At 61.2% G+C, this 16,545-nt stretch overlaps 1 protein-coding gene across 2 annotated transcripts; it reads right to left on the reverse strand.

The window, feature by feature from the left end:
• On the reverse strand, window positions 1–15,453 carry SLC4A2 (solute carrier family 4 member 2). 2 transcript variants are annotated; one of them, XM_045792312.2, is made up of 23 exons: window positions 15,293–15,453; window positions 12,961–13,074; window positions 11,064–11,229; window positions 10,670–10,911; window positions 10,471–10,589; window positions 8,844–9,076; window positions 8,616–8,758; window positions 7,461–7,641; window positions 5,619–5,754; window positions 5,369–5,534; window positions 5,123–5,237; window positions 4,806–4,990; window positions 4,461–4,686; window positions 4,126–4,341; window positions 3,882–4,030; window positions 3,551–3,745; window positions 2,462–2,716; window positions 2,264–2,353; window positions 1,885–2,051; window positions 1,052–1,305; window positions 794–963; window positions 339–512; window positions 1–238 (listed from the first exon to the last, which is right to left on the reverse strand). In XM_045792312.2, the coding sequence occupies exons 2-23, from the start codon at window positions 13,009–13,011 to the stop codon at window positions 158–160; spliced, it is 3,714 nt and encodes a 1,237-aa protein (XP_045648268.1). In that variant the 5' UTR covers window positions 13,012–13,074; window positions 15,293–15,453; the 3' UTR covers window positions 1–157. The 2 variants fall into 2 exon arrangements, with proteins under 2 accessions (XP_045648268.1, XP_045648270.1); XM_045792314.2 differs by lacking the exons at window positions 12,961–13,074; window positions 15,293–15,453 and adding an exon at window positions 12,293–12,347.
• Window positions 15,454–16,545: the final 1,092 nt, after the last annotated feature.

Genomic DNA, 16,545 nt, shown 5'->3' on the forward strand with positions numbered 1-16,545 from the left:
TAGGTGGGGGCCGAAGCACTTTACTGTGGGGGAGTGGGGATGGTATGGGGACTTTAAATTATTCACTTAAATAAAAACGAGGGAGGGGATGGAGAGAGCACCCCCCAGCCCCTGCTCCCTCTGTCCGTCCGTCCCTTGGCTGTGGTCCAGGCAGCAGCTACACAGGCATGGGCATCTCGTTGTACTCGTCCACACCCTCCCGCTCATCGAACACTGGCTCCGCCTCATTAGCATCCAGCTGTGGGGGGGAGGGGATCAAGAAGGTCGATCCTGACCTCAACCTGGGTGGGGACCCCAGATGGGGCCGGTGGCGCTGGGGGAGGGGCAGGAGGCCTTACGCATTTCATCTCTCGCTCGGTGAAGATGCGGGTGAGCACCACCATACGGAGGGGCACGGTGAGGATGAGGATGAAGGGGAAGGCCAGGGAGGCAGCTGTGGACATGACAGCCCAGAGCAGGGCCAAGCAGAGCAGCTGCAGGGCTGTGAACAGGTGCATCCGGAGGGTCCGAACCTGGGGGTGGGTGGGATATGACAGGTGAGCCGAGGCTTCTCCCCAGCACTGGAGGGCCCTGGTCCCTTGGAGGGCCACCAGGGCCTGCCACCTCTGGAAGATTGGTGACCCTTTCTCCCTCTATGGGGATGGCGGTGGAGTCCTTTTTTGGGTGCTTACCAGAGCCGGGTCCGCACAGACTAAACGGTGGCTGAACACAATGGGCAGATGGGGGGCTGGAGAGTGACTGCCGCGGACCAGGAGGGGGCAGAGGCATGGGGCTCTTCCAAGTGGGGTCTTACCTTCTTGACATAGGTCACGTCTGGGTGGTGCTTGGGGGGCATGAGCAGCAGGTGCAGCCGCTCATAGAACTGGATCCCATTAAGGGAGGTAACTCCCATGTACAGAAAAATTCCAAAGAGCACAGCCAGGGGTATCTGCCGGAGCAGATCCCCGATAACCAAGGAAAGACCTGGGGGAGGAGAGGGAGAAAGAGCTGGCCCGGGGGCTTCCCAGCCCCCGAGATGGCACGGGAAGGCTGGGGCAAGAGCTAAACATACCTACAAGCAGGGCAACCAGCAGCCCCGTTACCCGCTGCTCCTTGACCTCCTGGATCTTGGGCTTGTCCCCAGGCGCCACAGCCTTGCTCATGACGGTGAGTGCGTTGGCATGAGTGACGGAGCGCACGGTGGCAGCAGCCAACCAGGGCAGGCCAAAGAGGGCGCAGATGCCGCCCATGGCCACAATGAGCAGCAGGTCCAGGTGGAAGCCAGATCCCTTCTGCAGCATGCGCTCCTTCTTGGAGATGATCAGCCTGGGTGGGGACAGGCACTCCCTGATGCCCGCAGCCCTGGGCCCAGCCTGGCAGACAACTGTGTCTTCCCGGAGCTCCCAGCCAGGAGCCTCTATCTGCCTTTGGAATCTGGTGGTCCTGCCCATTCCATCAGGACGAGAGTTCTGTCATGAGGTGAGGCCCCTCTAGGCCACCCTCCCTGCCCTTCAGGACAGCTTCCAGCCTCCACTGTGCCCATCCCAGCACACATCAGTGGAACGTTCTCCTGCCTACAGAATAAATTCTAGGGGTACCTGGGTGGTGCTAAAGGTTAAACATCCGACTCTTGGTTTTGGCCCAGGTCGTGATCCCAGGGTCGTGAGATTGAGCTCAGCATGGAGTCCGCTTGAGATTCTCTTTCTCTCCCCTGCCCTCCTACTTGCGCTGTTTCTCTCTCTCAAATAAATAAATCTTCAAAAAAATAAATTCTAGGGGCCAGCCTGGCATCCTGGGCTTCCCTCACCCAGTGCACCCCATCTCCTCGCCTTGTTGGGGCTCCAGCCCTTCCACAACAACGCTGTTCCCATCTGCAGAGCACCCCCGTCGGCTAGAACCACTCACGTGGTGATCTGAGTCTCCATGAAGATCAGGATGAAAACCAGGACAGCAGGCAGCAGGCTGGCGACCATCATCCACACGGGGAAGGGGCTGCTCTCCCCTAAAGGGTTGATGACCCAGCCCCGCTTTTCTGGGGCTGTCACTGAGAATCCGCTGGGCACGCTCAGCTTCTGTAGGGCAGAGGGTGGGGCCAGGGACCAGTGAACGGGGGAGGGAAAGACAGCCCTGAGGTGCGCTGGGCAGGGCGAATGCTGAGGGCGTGGCGTGGAAGAGGCCGGGTGTCTGCGCAGTCGAGAGGCAGCTCTGGGCTTGGGCTGGAGGGGAATCTCCGGAGCCCGGCGCCAGGCAGCCCCTCCTCACCGCGGCACGTGTTCCGCCTTACCTGGGTATAGGTGTCCTCAATACTGTAATCCACAAGCACCATGATGAGGATCGCGATGGGCACCCCGAAATCCCCAATCACCCGCCGCACCTGTGGGCAAGCACCGTGCTCAGAGGCCCCCCGCCCCGCTCCGGCCCTGACGTGGACACCCTTTCCAGCCCCCCTCCCGCCCACCCTCCGGCATTTCAGCCCACACACCCGGCCAGGGAAGAACCGGCTATTCTTGAATTTGCGCAGGAAGAAAGCGATGAAGAAGGTGCCGGCCATGAGCACCAGTGACAGCAGGGCGGTGTTGGGCTGGCCCCGGGGCCTCCCCTGCCTAGCCGGCCCCGGGGAGCTCCCGTTCCCCCGCCCCAGCGTGGCTCCTGCCCCATGCCACGTGCTGTTCTCGCCGCTGTCCGCCTCAGAGCTGTTGGAGACCGAACAGCCGTGGAGGGGATGTTCCTGGAAGATCTAGGGAGAGGACAAAGGACTCCATCAGCCAAAGTGGAGAGCTTTCTGGGCGCGGATATATGCTGAGTAGGGCAGGCAGGGTAGGAGATGGCAGGCCTGGCCTTAAGGGGCTTTTTTTTTTTTTTTTTTTTTTTTTAATTTATTTGGCAGAGAGAGAGAGCACAAGCGGGGGAGTGGCAGAGGGAGAGAAAGAAGCAGACTCCCTGCTGAGCAGGGAGCCCAGATGAGACTTGATCCCAGGACCCTGAGATCATGACCTGAGCTGAAGGCAGACGCCTCACTGACTGAGCCCCCCCTAGGCGCTCCCGGGCTTGTCTTGTTGATCAAGAAAATGAGTGAAGTGACCGGATGGGAGCAAGGGAAACGGGATTCAGGCAGTGGGGGCATAGCTGCAGCCAGGCCTGGCCGGGCAGGATGCGGAGCGCAGAGGACCACGGGGGCGTGTCCTCTCCTAAGCCTCACTCGGGCACAGCTCCAAGGCCCAGACTGTGACTGTGTGTGTCATCTTGGGGCCCTTTCTCTTTGACACTTCTGGACTGTCTGCCACTTTAACAAAATGACATGTTCCCTTTGTTATTAAAAATGTGTGAGTTTTTAAGATTGACCTGAAGTCCCGGGATGTGTGTTGGTGACAGGAAGGGTGGTGAGGGGCCAGGAGGAAGAACCAGCCCGTGCTCCATGCACTTCCTGGACGGCAGCCCAGGGGACCTCTGGGCTAGCCTAGGACCTCCTACCCCAAAGCAAGGGCGCGAGAAGGGCAGTAGGCTCCCCGGCTCCCTCCGGTCCCAAGGTCTCACCCCTCCCGACCCAGCTCTCACAGCAGGGCCTGCTCACCTTGACCAGCTTGTAAAACGTCTCATAGATGAAGATGAGGGAGATGAGGAAGGCAAAGATCTCCTGGGTGAAACGGGAGACAAAGCGCACCAGGAAGCTCCCCTCCAGGGCCACCATGAGCAGGGCGAGGAACACCAGCCAGAAGCCGATCCACACGCGGCCCACCAGGTACTCTAGGTTGTTGCTGCTGCAGAACTGGGTGGGGGGGGCGGGGGGGGCCAGTCAGGTCCCAGAGCCCAGGGGCTAGCGAGGTGGGCGTGTTCGGGGAACAGGAGGGGCAGCCAGAGCAGGGCAGGAAGAGCCAGCCCCCTACTAGGCCGGGGGCCCTTACCGAGAAGAAGGCCTCCTCAAAGACCAGCAGGGGCCCGGAGAAGCCGATCACCAGCAGCGGCTGGGCCCCCAGCAGGCAGAAGACCACACCCTGGAGCGCCGTGGACATGATCAGCTCCGACACCCCAATCAGGTCCTGAGTCTTCTCTCCTGGGGTGGCAGGAAGCGGCTCAGGAGCCGGCAGCCAGGGCGCTGGGCATGCCCTGCCCCTGTGCCCCCCCCAACCCCTGGAAGCCTCTCCTTACCCAGCAGCCCCCCGAAGGTGATGGCAGGGGACAGGGCCGCGAAGTAGATGAAGATGACAGCAGCCAGGCACTGGGGGTCGAGTGCATCTCGGAAGTCACTCAGGTAGTGGGGATAGCGGCGCCGCACATCCCGGATCAGGCCCCCAAAGGGCCGGCCCGTCCGCCGGAGGGGATCGTCTTCGACTGCACCCGCCACCTCTACCATCTGCAGGAGCGCTGCAACCCGGGCCTCCGTCAGGGCGCCCGCCGCAGCCCGCCCTGTGCTCGGCTCCCTCCTCCACGTGCACACAGACCACCCCGACCTGAGCCCCGGAGCCCCCGCAGGGGGCCCGTACCCTTGTCTTGTGCTGACTTGGGCTCCAACCCAGCCCCAGGGGGCAACAGCCGGCCCTGCTCCTCCCGCTTCTTGAGCATCTGGCGCTGGAAGTGAGCGACGGAGCGCAGCAGCTCCTCGCCCTGCACTTCCGAGGGCGGCAGCACCACGCTGCAGTCCAGGAAGGCGTTGATGGCGGTCAGCAGGTCCTCCCGCTCGTCGGCCAGGTAGGCTGCCTCGTGGAATTGCTGCCAAAGCAGGCCCAGGGCCAGTGAGGGTGCGGGGCAAGGGCCGGGGTCCCGGAGCGGGGCCGGGGTGCGGGGGGCATGGGGGGAGGTGTCCCCGCGGGCGCCAGGGAGGGCCTGACCTTATCAGACATGAGGGTGGAGATGGAGCGGCCGATCTCGTGGTAGTCCATGTTGGCGCTGCTCGGGCCCAGAAGCAGGAAGAGGAAGCGCACGGGCACGGGCACCTCCAGCACCGCGTCCAGCTCCACCGCCTCCCGCAGCCGCACGAAGGCCATGGTGGGGCGGGAGAGGAACTCCACACAGCCTAGGGGCAGGGTGCCATCGTGGGCTAAGCGAGGCCACAGGCCGCTCCCCAGCCCCCAGCCCCCAGCCCCAGGGTGGTACCAAGGCAGGCCTGGCCATCGCCACCCCCCACCCGCAAGACTTGTCCACGTACCCACAAGGACCACTGTGGCCTCCGCATTCTCAGGGATCTTCTCCAGCAGCTTCAGTTCGTGCTTGGACTTGGAGCGAGTGATGCCGGCTGGTGGGGCTGGAGGTGGTAGCTCCCGCTGGGGATGCAGAACGGAGCTCAGCCCGGCCAGGCACCCCTCGGCTTATTCACACCGGGATCGCACGCAGCCCTGCAGCCCGTGGGGGTGGCTGGGACCTGAACCAGCCAGCGCCTACCCGTTCCCCTCACCTCTCGTTCCACCTCTAGCCGAGTCTCAGGAACACCTCCGATGAGAGGCTCAGTGACGTGTGGATCACTCTCGGCCCCCTGGCCGTGGTGATGCCCAAGCAGGGAGCCAAGGGAGCCGGCTGAGATGTTTCGAGGGAAGGAGAAGTCCTTCTCATCACTCGGGTGGCTGGGAGAGCAGAGGGCAGTGAGGGAAGGAGGCAGTGGCCAGGGCAAGGGGGGAGGCAGGCAGGAGCAGCAGGTGGGGCCTCACCTGTGTTTCAGGAGCAGGGCCCGCAGCACGTTGGCTCTGTCCTCAGCCTTGATCTGGTCGGAGATGACCATCTGCTCCACCACCTGGTGGGCCACCCCTGGCAGGGTCTGCTGGTCCAGGTCCAAAAGCACAGCCCCTGGAATAAGGATGGCATGGACGGGCCCTCATCCCCAGGCAAGAAGCGAGGGCAGGGGGTGGAAGGGAGAGAGAACCAGGGACGAGGGGGCAGCCAGATAAGCACGGTCCAGGGACGGAGCACTGCCGCAGAAACCAGGAGCAGGGCTCAAGACCCAAGCCCCATCATGTCTCTGACCCATCACGTCCACTCCTTCTGACCTTCTCCCACAGGTATGTGGTGGGGCTCAGCAGAGGCCACAGAGGCAGGGCCCTCCCAGAGGTCCCTTCCAAGGAGCACGCAGCCTCCGCTAGGGCGCACCAGGCCATCCACTCAGATGGGGCCACTCTTTGCTGCTAGAAAGTTCCTCCTTTCAGTGAGCCACACGCTACCTCCCCTAGCATCCACTCTCGAGTCCTAGTTTTGCCCTCTGAGCACGACATGGCCCATCTGTGGCCTTGAGCCATCTGAAGATGTCACCCTCCAGACTGGGCTCCTCGACTTCCCCAAGTCCAACAGCTGCTCATGGGACAGTTTCCAGATCTTTCTACCCGGTCATTGCTCTGAACTACTATTTTATATAGAAACGGAAGTCCTTTCAAAAGTAACCAAGTCATCTTTCTGTCGAGGTCAACTTGTAGGAACACAGAACCAGACAACGAAGAGAACCATTTAAACAAAAATTGGGGGTGCCTGGGTGGCTCTATCGGTTAAGCATCTGCCTTCGGCTCAGGTCATGATCCCGGGGTCCCGGGATCAAACCCTGCGTTGGGCTCCCTGCTCAGCAGGGAGTCTGCTTCTCCCTCTGCCTCTACCCTTCCACCCTTCCTCGTTCTGTCTCTCTCTCCCTCTCTCTCTCATGGTCTCTCTCAAATAAATAAATAAATAAAATCTTAAAAAAACAAAACAAAAACAAAAAAATGGGTGTGACAACTAATAGAACCGAAGGCCTCTGAGCAGCCAGAATGGAGACCCCAAAGCCCAGCGATAAAGCATCTGCATGTTGGCACCTCCCCCAAAGCTTGAGAGCTCCCCTCCGAGCTATTTACTCCTGGTTTCCAGAAACAATTCTGACAGCAGGGTTCTGAATCCTCAGCTGCTTAGACATAGGCCTTCTGACAGCAACTGGGAGTGACTTCTCCAAAAGGAAGGCGGAAACAAACACAGAGCCCAAACCTCAGAGACCTCAAGAGTCTCGCACCTTGGTCACTTAGTGAAAGTCACATAGCCCGCGGGGCACCTCACTGGCTCAGTTGGAGAGCATGCAGCTCCTGATCTTGGGGTTGTGAGTTTGAGCCCCACTCTGGGTGCACAGATGACTTAAAAATAAAATTATTAAAAAAAAAAAAAACAATAACAACAAAACCCCCTTACATAGCCCTATAGATTAGATCATTTCAGAAAAGTTTCCATAGACATTCTTTAAAAACATGTCGCCATCCCAAACATACCAGCTTCGGTTATCTGAAAACATCACTTAAAGGAGCTATTTGCTAAAAATGCCAGATAAGAGAGACCGGTGTCGATCCTGCCCCGCGATCACCAATGACAGAGCCCCAGCCACGACAGGCTATATGACGTCATGAGAAGAGGAGGCTCCTTCCTGGGCTGGGGTAACAGTACACCCAGTGCTGCTCACGGCACCATTTGGGGGATTCTGGTCCTCAGCGAACGGGCTTAGCTGGCAGGATTTCCCCAGGGGGGCGGGGGAGGGTGGCGCAGGGTACCATGGGCCAGGGTCCGGCGGAGCTCCAGGAGGCTGCGGAAGGAGAGGGAGGCCACATGCGGCTTCCCCCAGCGCTCCGTCTCCTCCTCCACATCCTCCTCGAATTTGATCCAGCGCGCTGTTTCCCGCCACTGAGGCTCCTGGTTTTTGTCCAGCAGCAACTCGTTCAGCTCCACAAATACCTTGGGATAGAAGACGAGAGGCACGGCAAGGTCAGAGCCAGGGGGCCCCAGGGACTGTTCTCCAAGACGAGCAGCGTCAGGGTGGGCCTTGAGCCAGCACGGCACCGCGCACCGTACAGAGGCACAGGCCTAGCAAGATCTTAACCAAACTGACCCTCTCTTTGCCTCATCTGTAAAATGGGACTACTACTACTTCCCACCTTAAAGGCCTGTTACGGGGAATCAAAAGAAAGCATACAAAACCCTTAGCACCGTCCACGAGGTAGGAAGTGCTTGAGGAACGGTCACCACACACAGGCACGCACGCGCACATGCACGCACGCGACACTGGAATGTTGTGTGCTTCCGTGGATGCGAATTCAAGAACTGACAAAGCTGACTAAGAATGACAGAGCAGTCACAGCTGACGGCACTGAGCAGAGGCACGAAGGAAGAGAGTGTGGAAAACATTCTCTGTCTAGGCAGAGTTAGCCAGCTGTTTACATGTGTAAAGAGTCATCAAGCCCTATACTCAGCCCCAGGGCACCTCCCTGGATGCTGTTAGGCCTCAATAAAAAGGTAACAAAAATCCACTGGAAGGGGTGGGGTTGAGAACCAGATTGCTGTAGTCTAAGATGGGCGGTGTCCCTAAGGAACTGAGTGATCTTGGTCAATCACTGCCCCTGACTATGGCTGATGCCAACTGGGCTGTGTACCGCGCCACGGAGCCACCTCTAGCCCAGAGGGCCCTAAGCTTCTCACGGCCAGCGGCCAGAAAGCGGCCATCATATAGTAATCAACAGTGTCTAAGATGTGAATCGGTATCCTAACACCCAAATCAACAATGTCAAGGACTCTCGTGCAGTGTACAACCTTCACAACCACATATGGCAGTCCTGTTGGCGATTATTGCTGGCGTGTGTGTGGGCGGGGGGAGCCTGTGGGGAGGAAATGGATAGGGAGATAATGGCAGAGCGAGTAGTGGAGCACAGTACCTCGTGGGGCTTGTGGGGGGCCCGGGGCCGGGTCCGAGGCGTGGGGCCAGGCTCTCGCCCTTCCCGGCCGCCTTGTCCAGACCCTTTGGCATTCTTCCGCACCAAGTGCCGCCGCACTCCAGGAACGTCCTCAAACCGGTGACCTATGGGCGGGGGGGCAGGGTCAGGCTTCCCCTCCCTCTTCCTCCTGTTCCCACCAGCACTGGGCTTCGCCTGGCCAGCACTCACTCTTCATGAGGTCTAGGTCAGCGGTGGCCAGCGTCTGGGCCTCACTCTCGTCTGTGGGGACTCGGGGCAGCAGTGCCTGCTCAGCCCCCGTCATGCTCCCGATGCGTCTCCTCTCCTGCAGATTGTAGCTTCGGTGCCCGGGCTGTGCCTTGGTCAGGGGACGCGCGGAGGCTCCCCCGTCATCGCCTCCAGCGGCACCGCTGACCACGGCCACCACCTCCTCCACCGGGGCTCTGCACAGACGGAGCAGCTATGAGCCAGAGCCACGCAGGGGAGACCCGGACCCCACCCTCCTCGTTTCCCCACTCTCGGTGGGCGCCAACGTGGAACGGCGAGCCTCCCCCAAGCAGATGCGGCCTGCGATGTGGCTCTGCCCTTTATGGGCCGCGCCGCCGGAGCCGTCACACAAGCCCCCTCCGAACACAGCTCCTCAGAGCAAAGCAGAGGCAAAGCCAGCCTCCTCGGGTCCGGGGAGAGCTGATGTCTGCAACAGCAGCCAGGGCACAGCCTCCTTCCCCTCCAGAGCACACTCCTCCCCATGGGCTCAGGAGGGTCACAGATCCCAAGTTTCTAACCAGATGGAGTAAAGTAGGTAAAAATGGGCCTTTGAAAGTGTAGACGGCTCCCTTGCGGGCATGAGAATGAGCTTGTCCTTAGAGGTGCAAACTTCTGCGCCTGTTCCCAAACCAGGATGTCTCCTTGCTCTGTGCCACGGCGCTCAGCCCCGGCCACACCACTCTGAACTGCTCTCCCACAGCTCCAAGCCCGTGTCCCCCATCCACGACGAGAAGAATCCCCCATCAGGCTTTCTACACCCACCCCGGTGCTCTCTGCTCTGCCTGCACCCCTGCCCACAGATCTGACCCACTTTTCCAATGCCATGCGCTCCCTGAGGCTCCTCTCCCTGCCCCTGGCCCGCCCGCCAGCATGTGCCCCCGTGCAGACGGCCGCCGTGGGCTCGGTGCCACCCGCCCCGCCTGTCTCCCCAGCGAGTCAGGCAGCCCGCCCCCCTTCCCTGCAGCCCTTCACGCTGCGCTGCCTGGCACCCAGAAAACAACAGGTCCACGATAGTGGTGACCTTGAGACCCAGTTCAAAGTGATTTCCTCCAAGAAGCCTTCTCCAGCTAACACCCCCAAACTCCAATCCCCCACTGATACGGACATGGTGCCCAGATTTGCCCTTCAGCACAGTGACTTTTCTGATGCCACTTTTCTGAGGCAGCTCCCCAAGGGCGGAAGAGGGGTCTCCTGGTCTCCTCACACCTTTGGGGCCCCAGGCAGGTGCACGGAGGTTACCGACCCAATCCCTGATCCAGCGCTTGATGCTACGCCACCTGACGTCATAGGTGGGGGAGCAGGTGGGAGTGCTTAGCATGCACACCTGTCCCGCGCCACGGCAACCCACACTTAAGCCTTAATTCAGACCACCCTTTAATCCCTGCAAGCACTTGTGAGAAAGGTTCCGTTATTCTTGGCTTGCACATGGGAAGGCTCGGACAGGCTGTACTTGCCCAAAGGGGCAGGGCTGGGAGTTGAACCCCAATCTGAGGCTCCCGAGGCTCATGCTCTTTTCCCCACATCACGTCACTGACACCAGTGGGGGAGGTCTCTATCTGGGGACACTTACCCGGTCTGGGCCCCTTTGCTGGCCCGGGGAGCCGCCTCCTGGTGGGACAGCGGTGGGGGAGGAGACGGACTGGTCCTTTCTGCCTTCCGGTCAGCACCTTCATCCTCTTGGAGGAAGAACTGCAACAGGAACCCACGGGGGCAGGTGAGGCCAGGCCAGGGACCCTGAAGATACCCCCAGGAGCCCCGCCCCAACTCACTTGCACCGAAGAGGGTGTGGAGGCAGGGGATGGCTGGGTGAGTGCCCGGGCCCCCTCGGCCTCACTGGCCTCATCCTCATCTTCCTCCCCCTCCTCAATGGTGGGGGTCTCCCCGGTGGGGGAGGCTCCAGGGCGCCTTCGAGGCTTCCGCCCTGGGCCCTGGGGTGTCTTGCGGCGGCGGGTGTCCGGAGGCAGGTGGGTGGACAGAGGGTGATGGATGTGGTGCGAGGATTGGCGGTGGTCTGCAGGCAGAAGGGGACCTGGCTGCAGGCGGGCACAGCTTCCTTCCCCTGCCATCCCAGCCCTGGGCCCCTCCCACGAGACCCCAGGCCCCTTCCTTGCTGGACAGGCAAGCCTAAGTGCCCCTGTCTCCCCCTCCCCATCACCCCCTCACATTCAAAGTCTTCCTCCCCATAGCTGCGGCCTGGCTCCTCTCCTCCTCGGGACCCAGCCTCCTGTAGGATCTCCTCAAACCGCTCCACACCCAGAGTGCGGTGGAGTTCATCTTCCTCCTGCTCAGGGAACCCAGGCGCTGCAGGGCCCAAGCTCTCTGGCTCTGGCTGTGAGGAAAAAGAGGTGGGGAGGACACACAGGGACTCACCAAGAGTGGTACCCTGAAACCCCACCCTGTGGGGCCCCAGGACCCCCCCAGCAGCCTTCCCCTCAAATGCCAGGGACCCAAACCGCCCCCCACACTCCCCAAGCAGCCTTCCCCTAAGTTCCAGGACATCGGAACCCTGGCTGTGCCCATTCTGGTCAGGTCTAGGGCAGGTGGAAAATCTCAGGAGAAATCCTGTGTCTCCAGCCCCGAGGTAAGCTGTGTGAACTGGCCAGTTCACATGGCTGATGGTGAACCAATCCCCTCTGACTGGAGTACCACTACCAGGCCCAAAAAGTAACTTCTGGAGAAGGTGCCCAAGCTGAGCGAACTCGAACTCTGAGTCAAACTGAAACCGAGCCCCCATAGGAATGCAGCGCTTCACCTTGTCAGGAATGCCCCCCCACAGCTGCACCCCACCGAGCCTGGGCCCCCACCCCCACCCCCTGGCCGCTCGCTAGCCCCGCCCCTCACCCCCCCCCACCTGAGTCATACTGCAGGAGAGGAGCAGCGGGACTGCGGTGGTGGCGGCCGGCGCTTCCGAGAGCTCAGCCTAGCTAAGCAGCCTGCTGCCTCGCCAGTCTCTGTCTAGCCCCCACCACCCCTGCCAGTCTCAGCTCCAGGCACCGCCAAATATTTGCTCAAGAGCTTCTGGACCTCAAGGGCATCGGGATCTCCAAGGGCGGGGTACGGAGCCCCCTCTGTGGCGGTGCCAGTGGCCAGAGCAATGAAGGGCAAGGGGAGGAGGTCTAAGAAGAAGGCGGGTCCTGGAGAGACACCAAGGTGGGGACAGGAGCGGCAGGGAGCCACAGCGATACTGGACACAAGATACAGGAGTCAGGGGCTTGCTTCCCACCTTCCCCTTGCTCCCCCCCACCTCCCAGCAGCTCTAGCCCGCTTCCCCAAGCTCCCGCTCCACTCTCACCAGAATTAGCAGCGGGAGGAAGGCGGCGAGAGGCGGCTGAAGCGAGTGAGCACGGGGAGCTAGCCAGGGTGGGGGCAGGGGGGTTGAGAGCCCCTCGCACCTGAGGCCGCAGGAGGAAGTCCATGGCTGGCAGGGGTGAACTCGGGAAGGAGGGGGAGGGGACTAGCCCGGGCCCCTTCCCAGTCACGTGCCCTTATGGACCAGATGGCCAATAAGGGGCTGATTATGGTACTTGGGGTTAATCATTACACTCCCCAGGAAAATCAGGAGGGGGCCACGTGGGGTGGTGGCCACGTGGGGCCGCGCAGGGCGGGCCTGGGTGGCACGTGGGGCCAGAGGCGGGCGTCACTGCAAGCAAACTCTGCCCAGAACCGCTGGGTGAGGACACTGCTGCTGTCTCTAAGGCTGGGTCAGAAGGGGTCGCCGGGTTAGAGACCCAGGGTCCCCAAAGTTCCTCTCTCTCTGAGGCTAAAGAACCACCCGGATCTTCAGGAAACAGCCTCGACTCCCTCCACAGGACTGGAAGCGGCATGACAGCCCCACCAATACCCATCCCAGACCCCTGAAACCCAGACAAAACCAGGGGAAGGATGGCAGCACCCCTCCCCAATCCATCAGAGGCTCCTCCTGAGCCTACGCCCCGCACGCGCACACACACTTTCTCTCTCTCTTTCTCTCTCCCGGGTTTGACAGCGGACCCTCCCCCAGAGCACCTGCGGTGTGGGAGGGGCAGTGGGGTGGCCAACCCAGCCGGCCGGCAATACTCACAGTACAGAAAGAATCTGCGCCCGAGGCGGGGCGCCGGGGGGCGCTGCTCATGGCCAAATCTTAGCCCTTTTCACTGTCACAGCGGCTTTCAGGGCAACAAGGCGGCGGCATAACCTGGCGGGGGGGGAGTGGATCACGTGAGAGCAGGCTGCCAGGCACACAAGTGCCCCGGCCTTGCTCAGCCCCCCAACATGCGGCCAGCCCCGGGGAGGACAGGTCTCAGGAACTGCCCGCCAGCTGACACTGAAGGGTCTCCCTGCTGCCCAGGACTCTCTGGACTATGAAGGGCTTTAGGGTGGCCCTTAGAGGCCCGAGAGCAAAGAAAAGAGTTATTTATAAGAAGAGAGTAAATAGAGAAAAGAGGATGGGGGGCACAGAGGAGGCCACAGAGGGCCAAGTGAGGAGACAGAAAAGATGGGAGAGGCTGCAGAAAGGGGGGGCAGGAGTCAAGGCCCAGACCTACAGAGAAAGCAGCAGAAATCTGGGTGGGGGATGGAGGAGGAGGGAAGGAAAGGACAGGCTGAGCCACAAACGGGAGCAGTGACCGAATGGTGGCACCCGAGATGGGCTGATCGAGAGAGGGGTATCCTGGTTATAGGGAGACACCCCATGGAGCAGAGTGGGGAGGAAGGAAGGGAGAGACTGGAGAGAGCCCCAAACAGCAAGCACAGGGGTGGCAGAGACACCAGACCCAGGGCTGGGAGGAGACACAGGACTGTGCCCCCTCCCCTGATGAAGGAGGCTCCCTGGGGGGGGAGGGGCAGGAGCCCAACTCCACTCACTCAGTGGGAGGGAGGAAGGGAGACAGCGGGCACAGGCAGGACGGACCTTTATAATGGGGGAGGGGCACGTGACGAACTGGGAGGAGGGTGGGCACAGAAACCCTGAGGTTCTGCCCTAAGGGGCAGTGCCGATCCCTCCCCTCCCCTGAGGCCAGGAAAATCTGAGTGGCAGGGCTGACGCCCTCCTGACTGTGACTGTTGGGGCATCTCGGGAGGGCACTGTGTGTGGTGGGAAAGCAGAACAGTTGCGGTTAAGGAACTTGACCAGGGCAAATCAGGGTACTCATTCCTAGTGGGGGAAGTAGATGTCGGGGGTGGGGGGACTGGCACTCAAGTTTCTCCAAAGTAAAGTACTGAAGCTCCCCAGTGTGGTGTTGGGGGGGCGGTCAGGGTTGCCTGATTTAGGGCTAACCTGGGGATAAGACAGGTCAGTGTAGGGTCAAACAATATAGGTCTGGGGGTGTCAGTCCAGGGTGGGGAGCCTGGAGCAACACATTCCTGGCAAGCACTCCAACTCAGCTGACGCTCTCTTCACCTCCCCCTAGCAGGCCTTCAGCCAGGTCACGTTTGGTGTAGGGGAGAGGGGTACTGGGGGAGGGACCCCGGTCTGAGAAGGGTGTGTAGTGTCTCGAGCACCTGCAGGTGCCCCACTCCCACTTCCAGGCTGTGCCCTCAGTGTACTCCCCCACCCCCCCACCCCCGCCGTCCCAGAACACAAAGCAGCTTCTGTCCAGAGCATCGGTGCCGATAATCCGGGGTGGGGGCACATTCCGGGGACCAGCCCCGACCGGCCCAGAGGATTAGTATCTCCCCCACTCCCGCCCAAAGGATTAGCACCCCGGACCCCCACTTGGGCATTAACCACCCCTCAAGTAAACTCGTACATTCCACAGCTCTTCGATGTGGGGCTGGTGGGGGTGGGGTGGGGGGCGGAAGGAGGAGGATAAAGTGGATTTCAGGCAGCACCGCCCCCAACACCCAGCACGGGGCTTCCCACCCAGACAAGCCAGCCCCCCCCTCCCCCGAGTCAGGTCCAACTCTCCAGACTCGTCTTTCCCATCCCCACCCAGCTGCTCCCTCTTCTGCCTGACCCCTTGTCCTGACCTGACCCGCCACCCCCTCCCTTCCCTGCTCCACCTACCAACCCGGAGGGCCGGGGCAGCGGCCCACGGCCACCCCCAGCTCGGCACCCCGGACGGGCCTTAAGAATAGAGTAGGGGGTCGTAAGGGAGGGGTGACGTCTGGAGCCCGCCGAGGAATTGGGAAGGCCGGCGGCGCCTCCCAGAGACTACCCCCTCCTGGTGGCAGGGGGCGCGGCACCTTCACTTTAGGGAACTCTAATAAGCGGACCCCGGATCCCGCTCCCGACCAGCAGTCCGCGCGCCTCCGCATCCTTCTCCCCAAGACCTCGCTTCCCCGCGCCCCAGTCTCCGCCCCTTCCTCCACTTCCACTCCCTCCCTGCTCCGAGTCCCGAGTTCCCCCCTTTCCTTCCCCCTCCCTTCCTCCCTCCGCGGCCCTAGCCCTCCTCCGCCGCCACCTCTCCGCTTACCCGCTAGCTCTGGACTTCGTGCCCCGGAGGTCTCGGGGTGTCTCCCCCTTCTCCGGCGCCCTCGCGCGCTCCCGACGACTCCCTAGTGCCCACCTCGGGGCGCACCCCCGCCGCTCCCAACTTCTCCCAACTCAACTTTCCCCCGCGCCGCGGGCAGGCCAGCCCCCTGCGTGCGCGCCCCCCGGCGCACCGTGCGCGGCCCCGCCGCAGCGGGTGGGGGGGTGGGGAGGCGGGGAGCGGGGGTTGAGACCCGGGGACGGAGGCGCGCTTCCAGGCACCGCCCGGCACCGGGAGCCCAGCGCCCCAGCGGACACCCCTCTGTCCGGCTCAGTCCCGTGAGGCAGCCGCCCGGGCTTCTCCGCATGGGACTTGGGCACCCCGGGGACGCCGTCTCTTGGCCGCATTAGGCACCTCTAGGCGGAAAGGAGCCACGCTGGGGATCCCAGACAGGAAAACGGAGACACAAAGATGATCAGGAAATTCGGGGAGGAGGAACTTGAAATACAAATGCATCGGGGTCAAGATTCTCCCCCTACCCCCTACTCCCCAGTGCCTCCAAGAAAGACCCTTTCTTTGCTTGGGGGGCGGGAGAGCGGTGGCGATAGGGGTGATGGCTCCTTGAGGTTGGATTCCCATTACCCTGAGCTGACCTAGACTTTCCGAACTGGGGAACTACTGCCTGTGATTGCCGGCGGCGGCCTCCCTCCTCGAACCCTGTTATATTCATCAGCTGCCATTAAAGATTTCTGTATTTCTGGTTTTCTCAACTAAATTATAAATTCTTCCAGATAAGGAGTATACTTTTTTTTTTTTTAGTATGCCACTAGGTGAAGCACAGGATTGTGTATGAGAGAACGTTCTGATATAAACAAGTTAATTAACAAATGTTTATCACCAACTATGGTTCTGGTGCTGAGGAGTGCTGTTTGGGGCCGTTTTTGTCCAGTTCTCAGCCCTCAAGAATGCAATCATGAGACAATTAGAGAGGAGCGCAAGAAAATCTATAATCAACTCCTTAAGGGATGAGGTCAAGGCTGCTGCAAGGGTAGCATCTGTCTGTGCTTCTGTCTGTTGAGGGCGGTAGCCAACCTGCCAGCCCTCGGCCACACCCTGGCTGACTCCGGTGGGCCCGGGTTCTCCAGACTGGTATGGAAGGACTCGCAGTGTTCCAACCAGCTTGCCTCGAGAGGTCACAGTGTTGCGTGCAGCTGGAGTCGGGTGGGCTCCGAGACGACAAACGCCGCCCAGAAGGC

This window comes from Ursus americanus, chromosome 3 (genome assembly GCF_024610735.1).
Source record: "Ursus americanus isolate L20-20 chromosome 3, mUrsAme1.1.p, whole genome shotgun sequence".
Lineage (NCBI taxonomy): Eukaryota > Metazoa > Chordata > Mammalia > Carnivora > Ursidae > Ursus > Ursus americanus.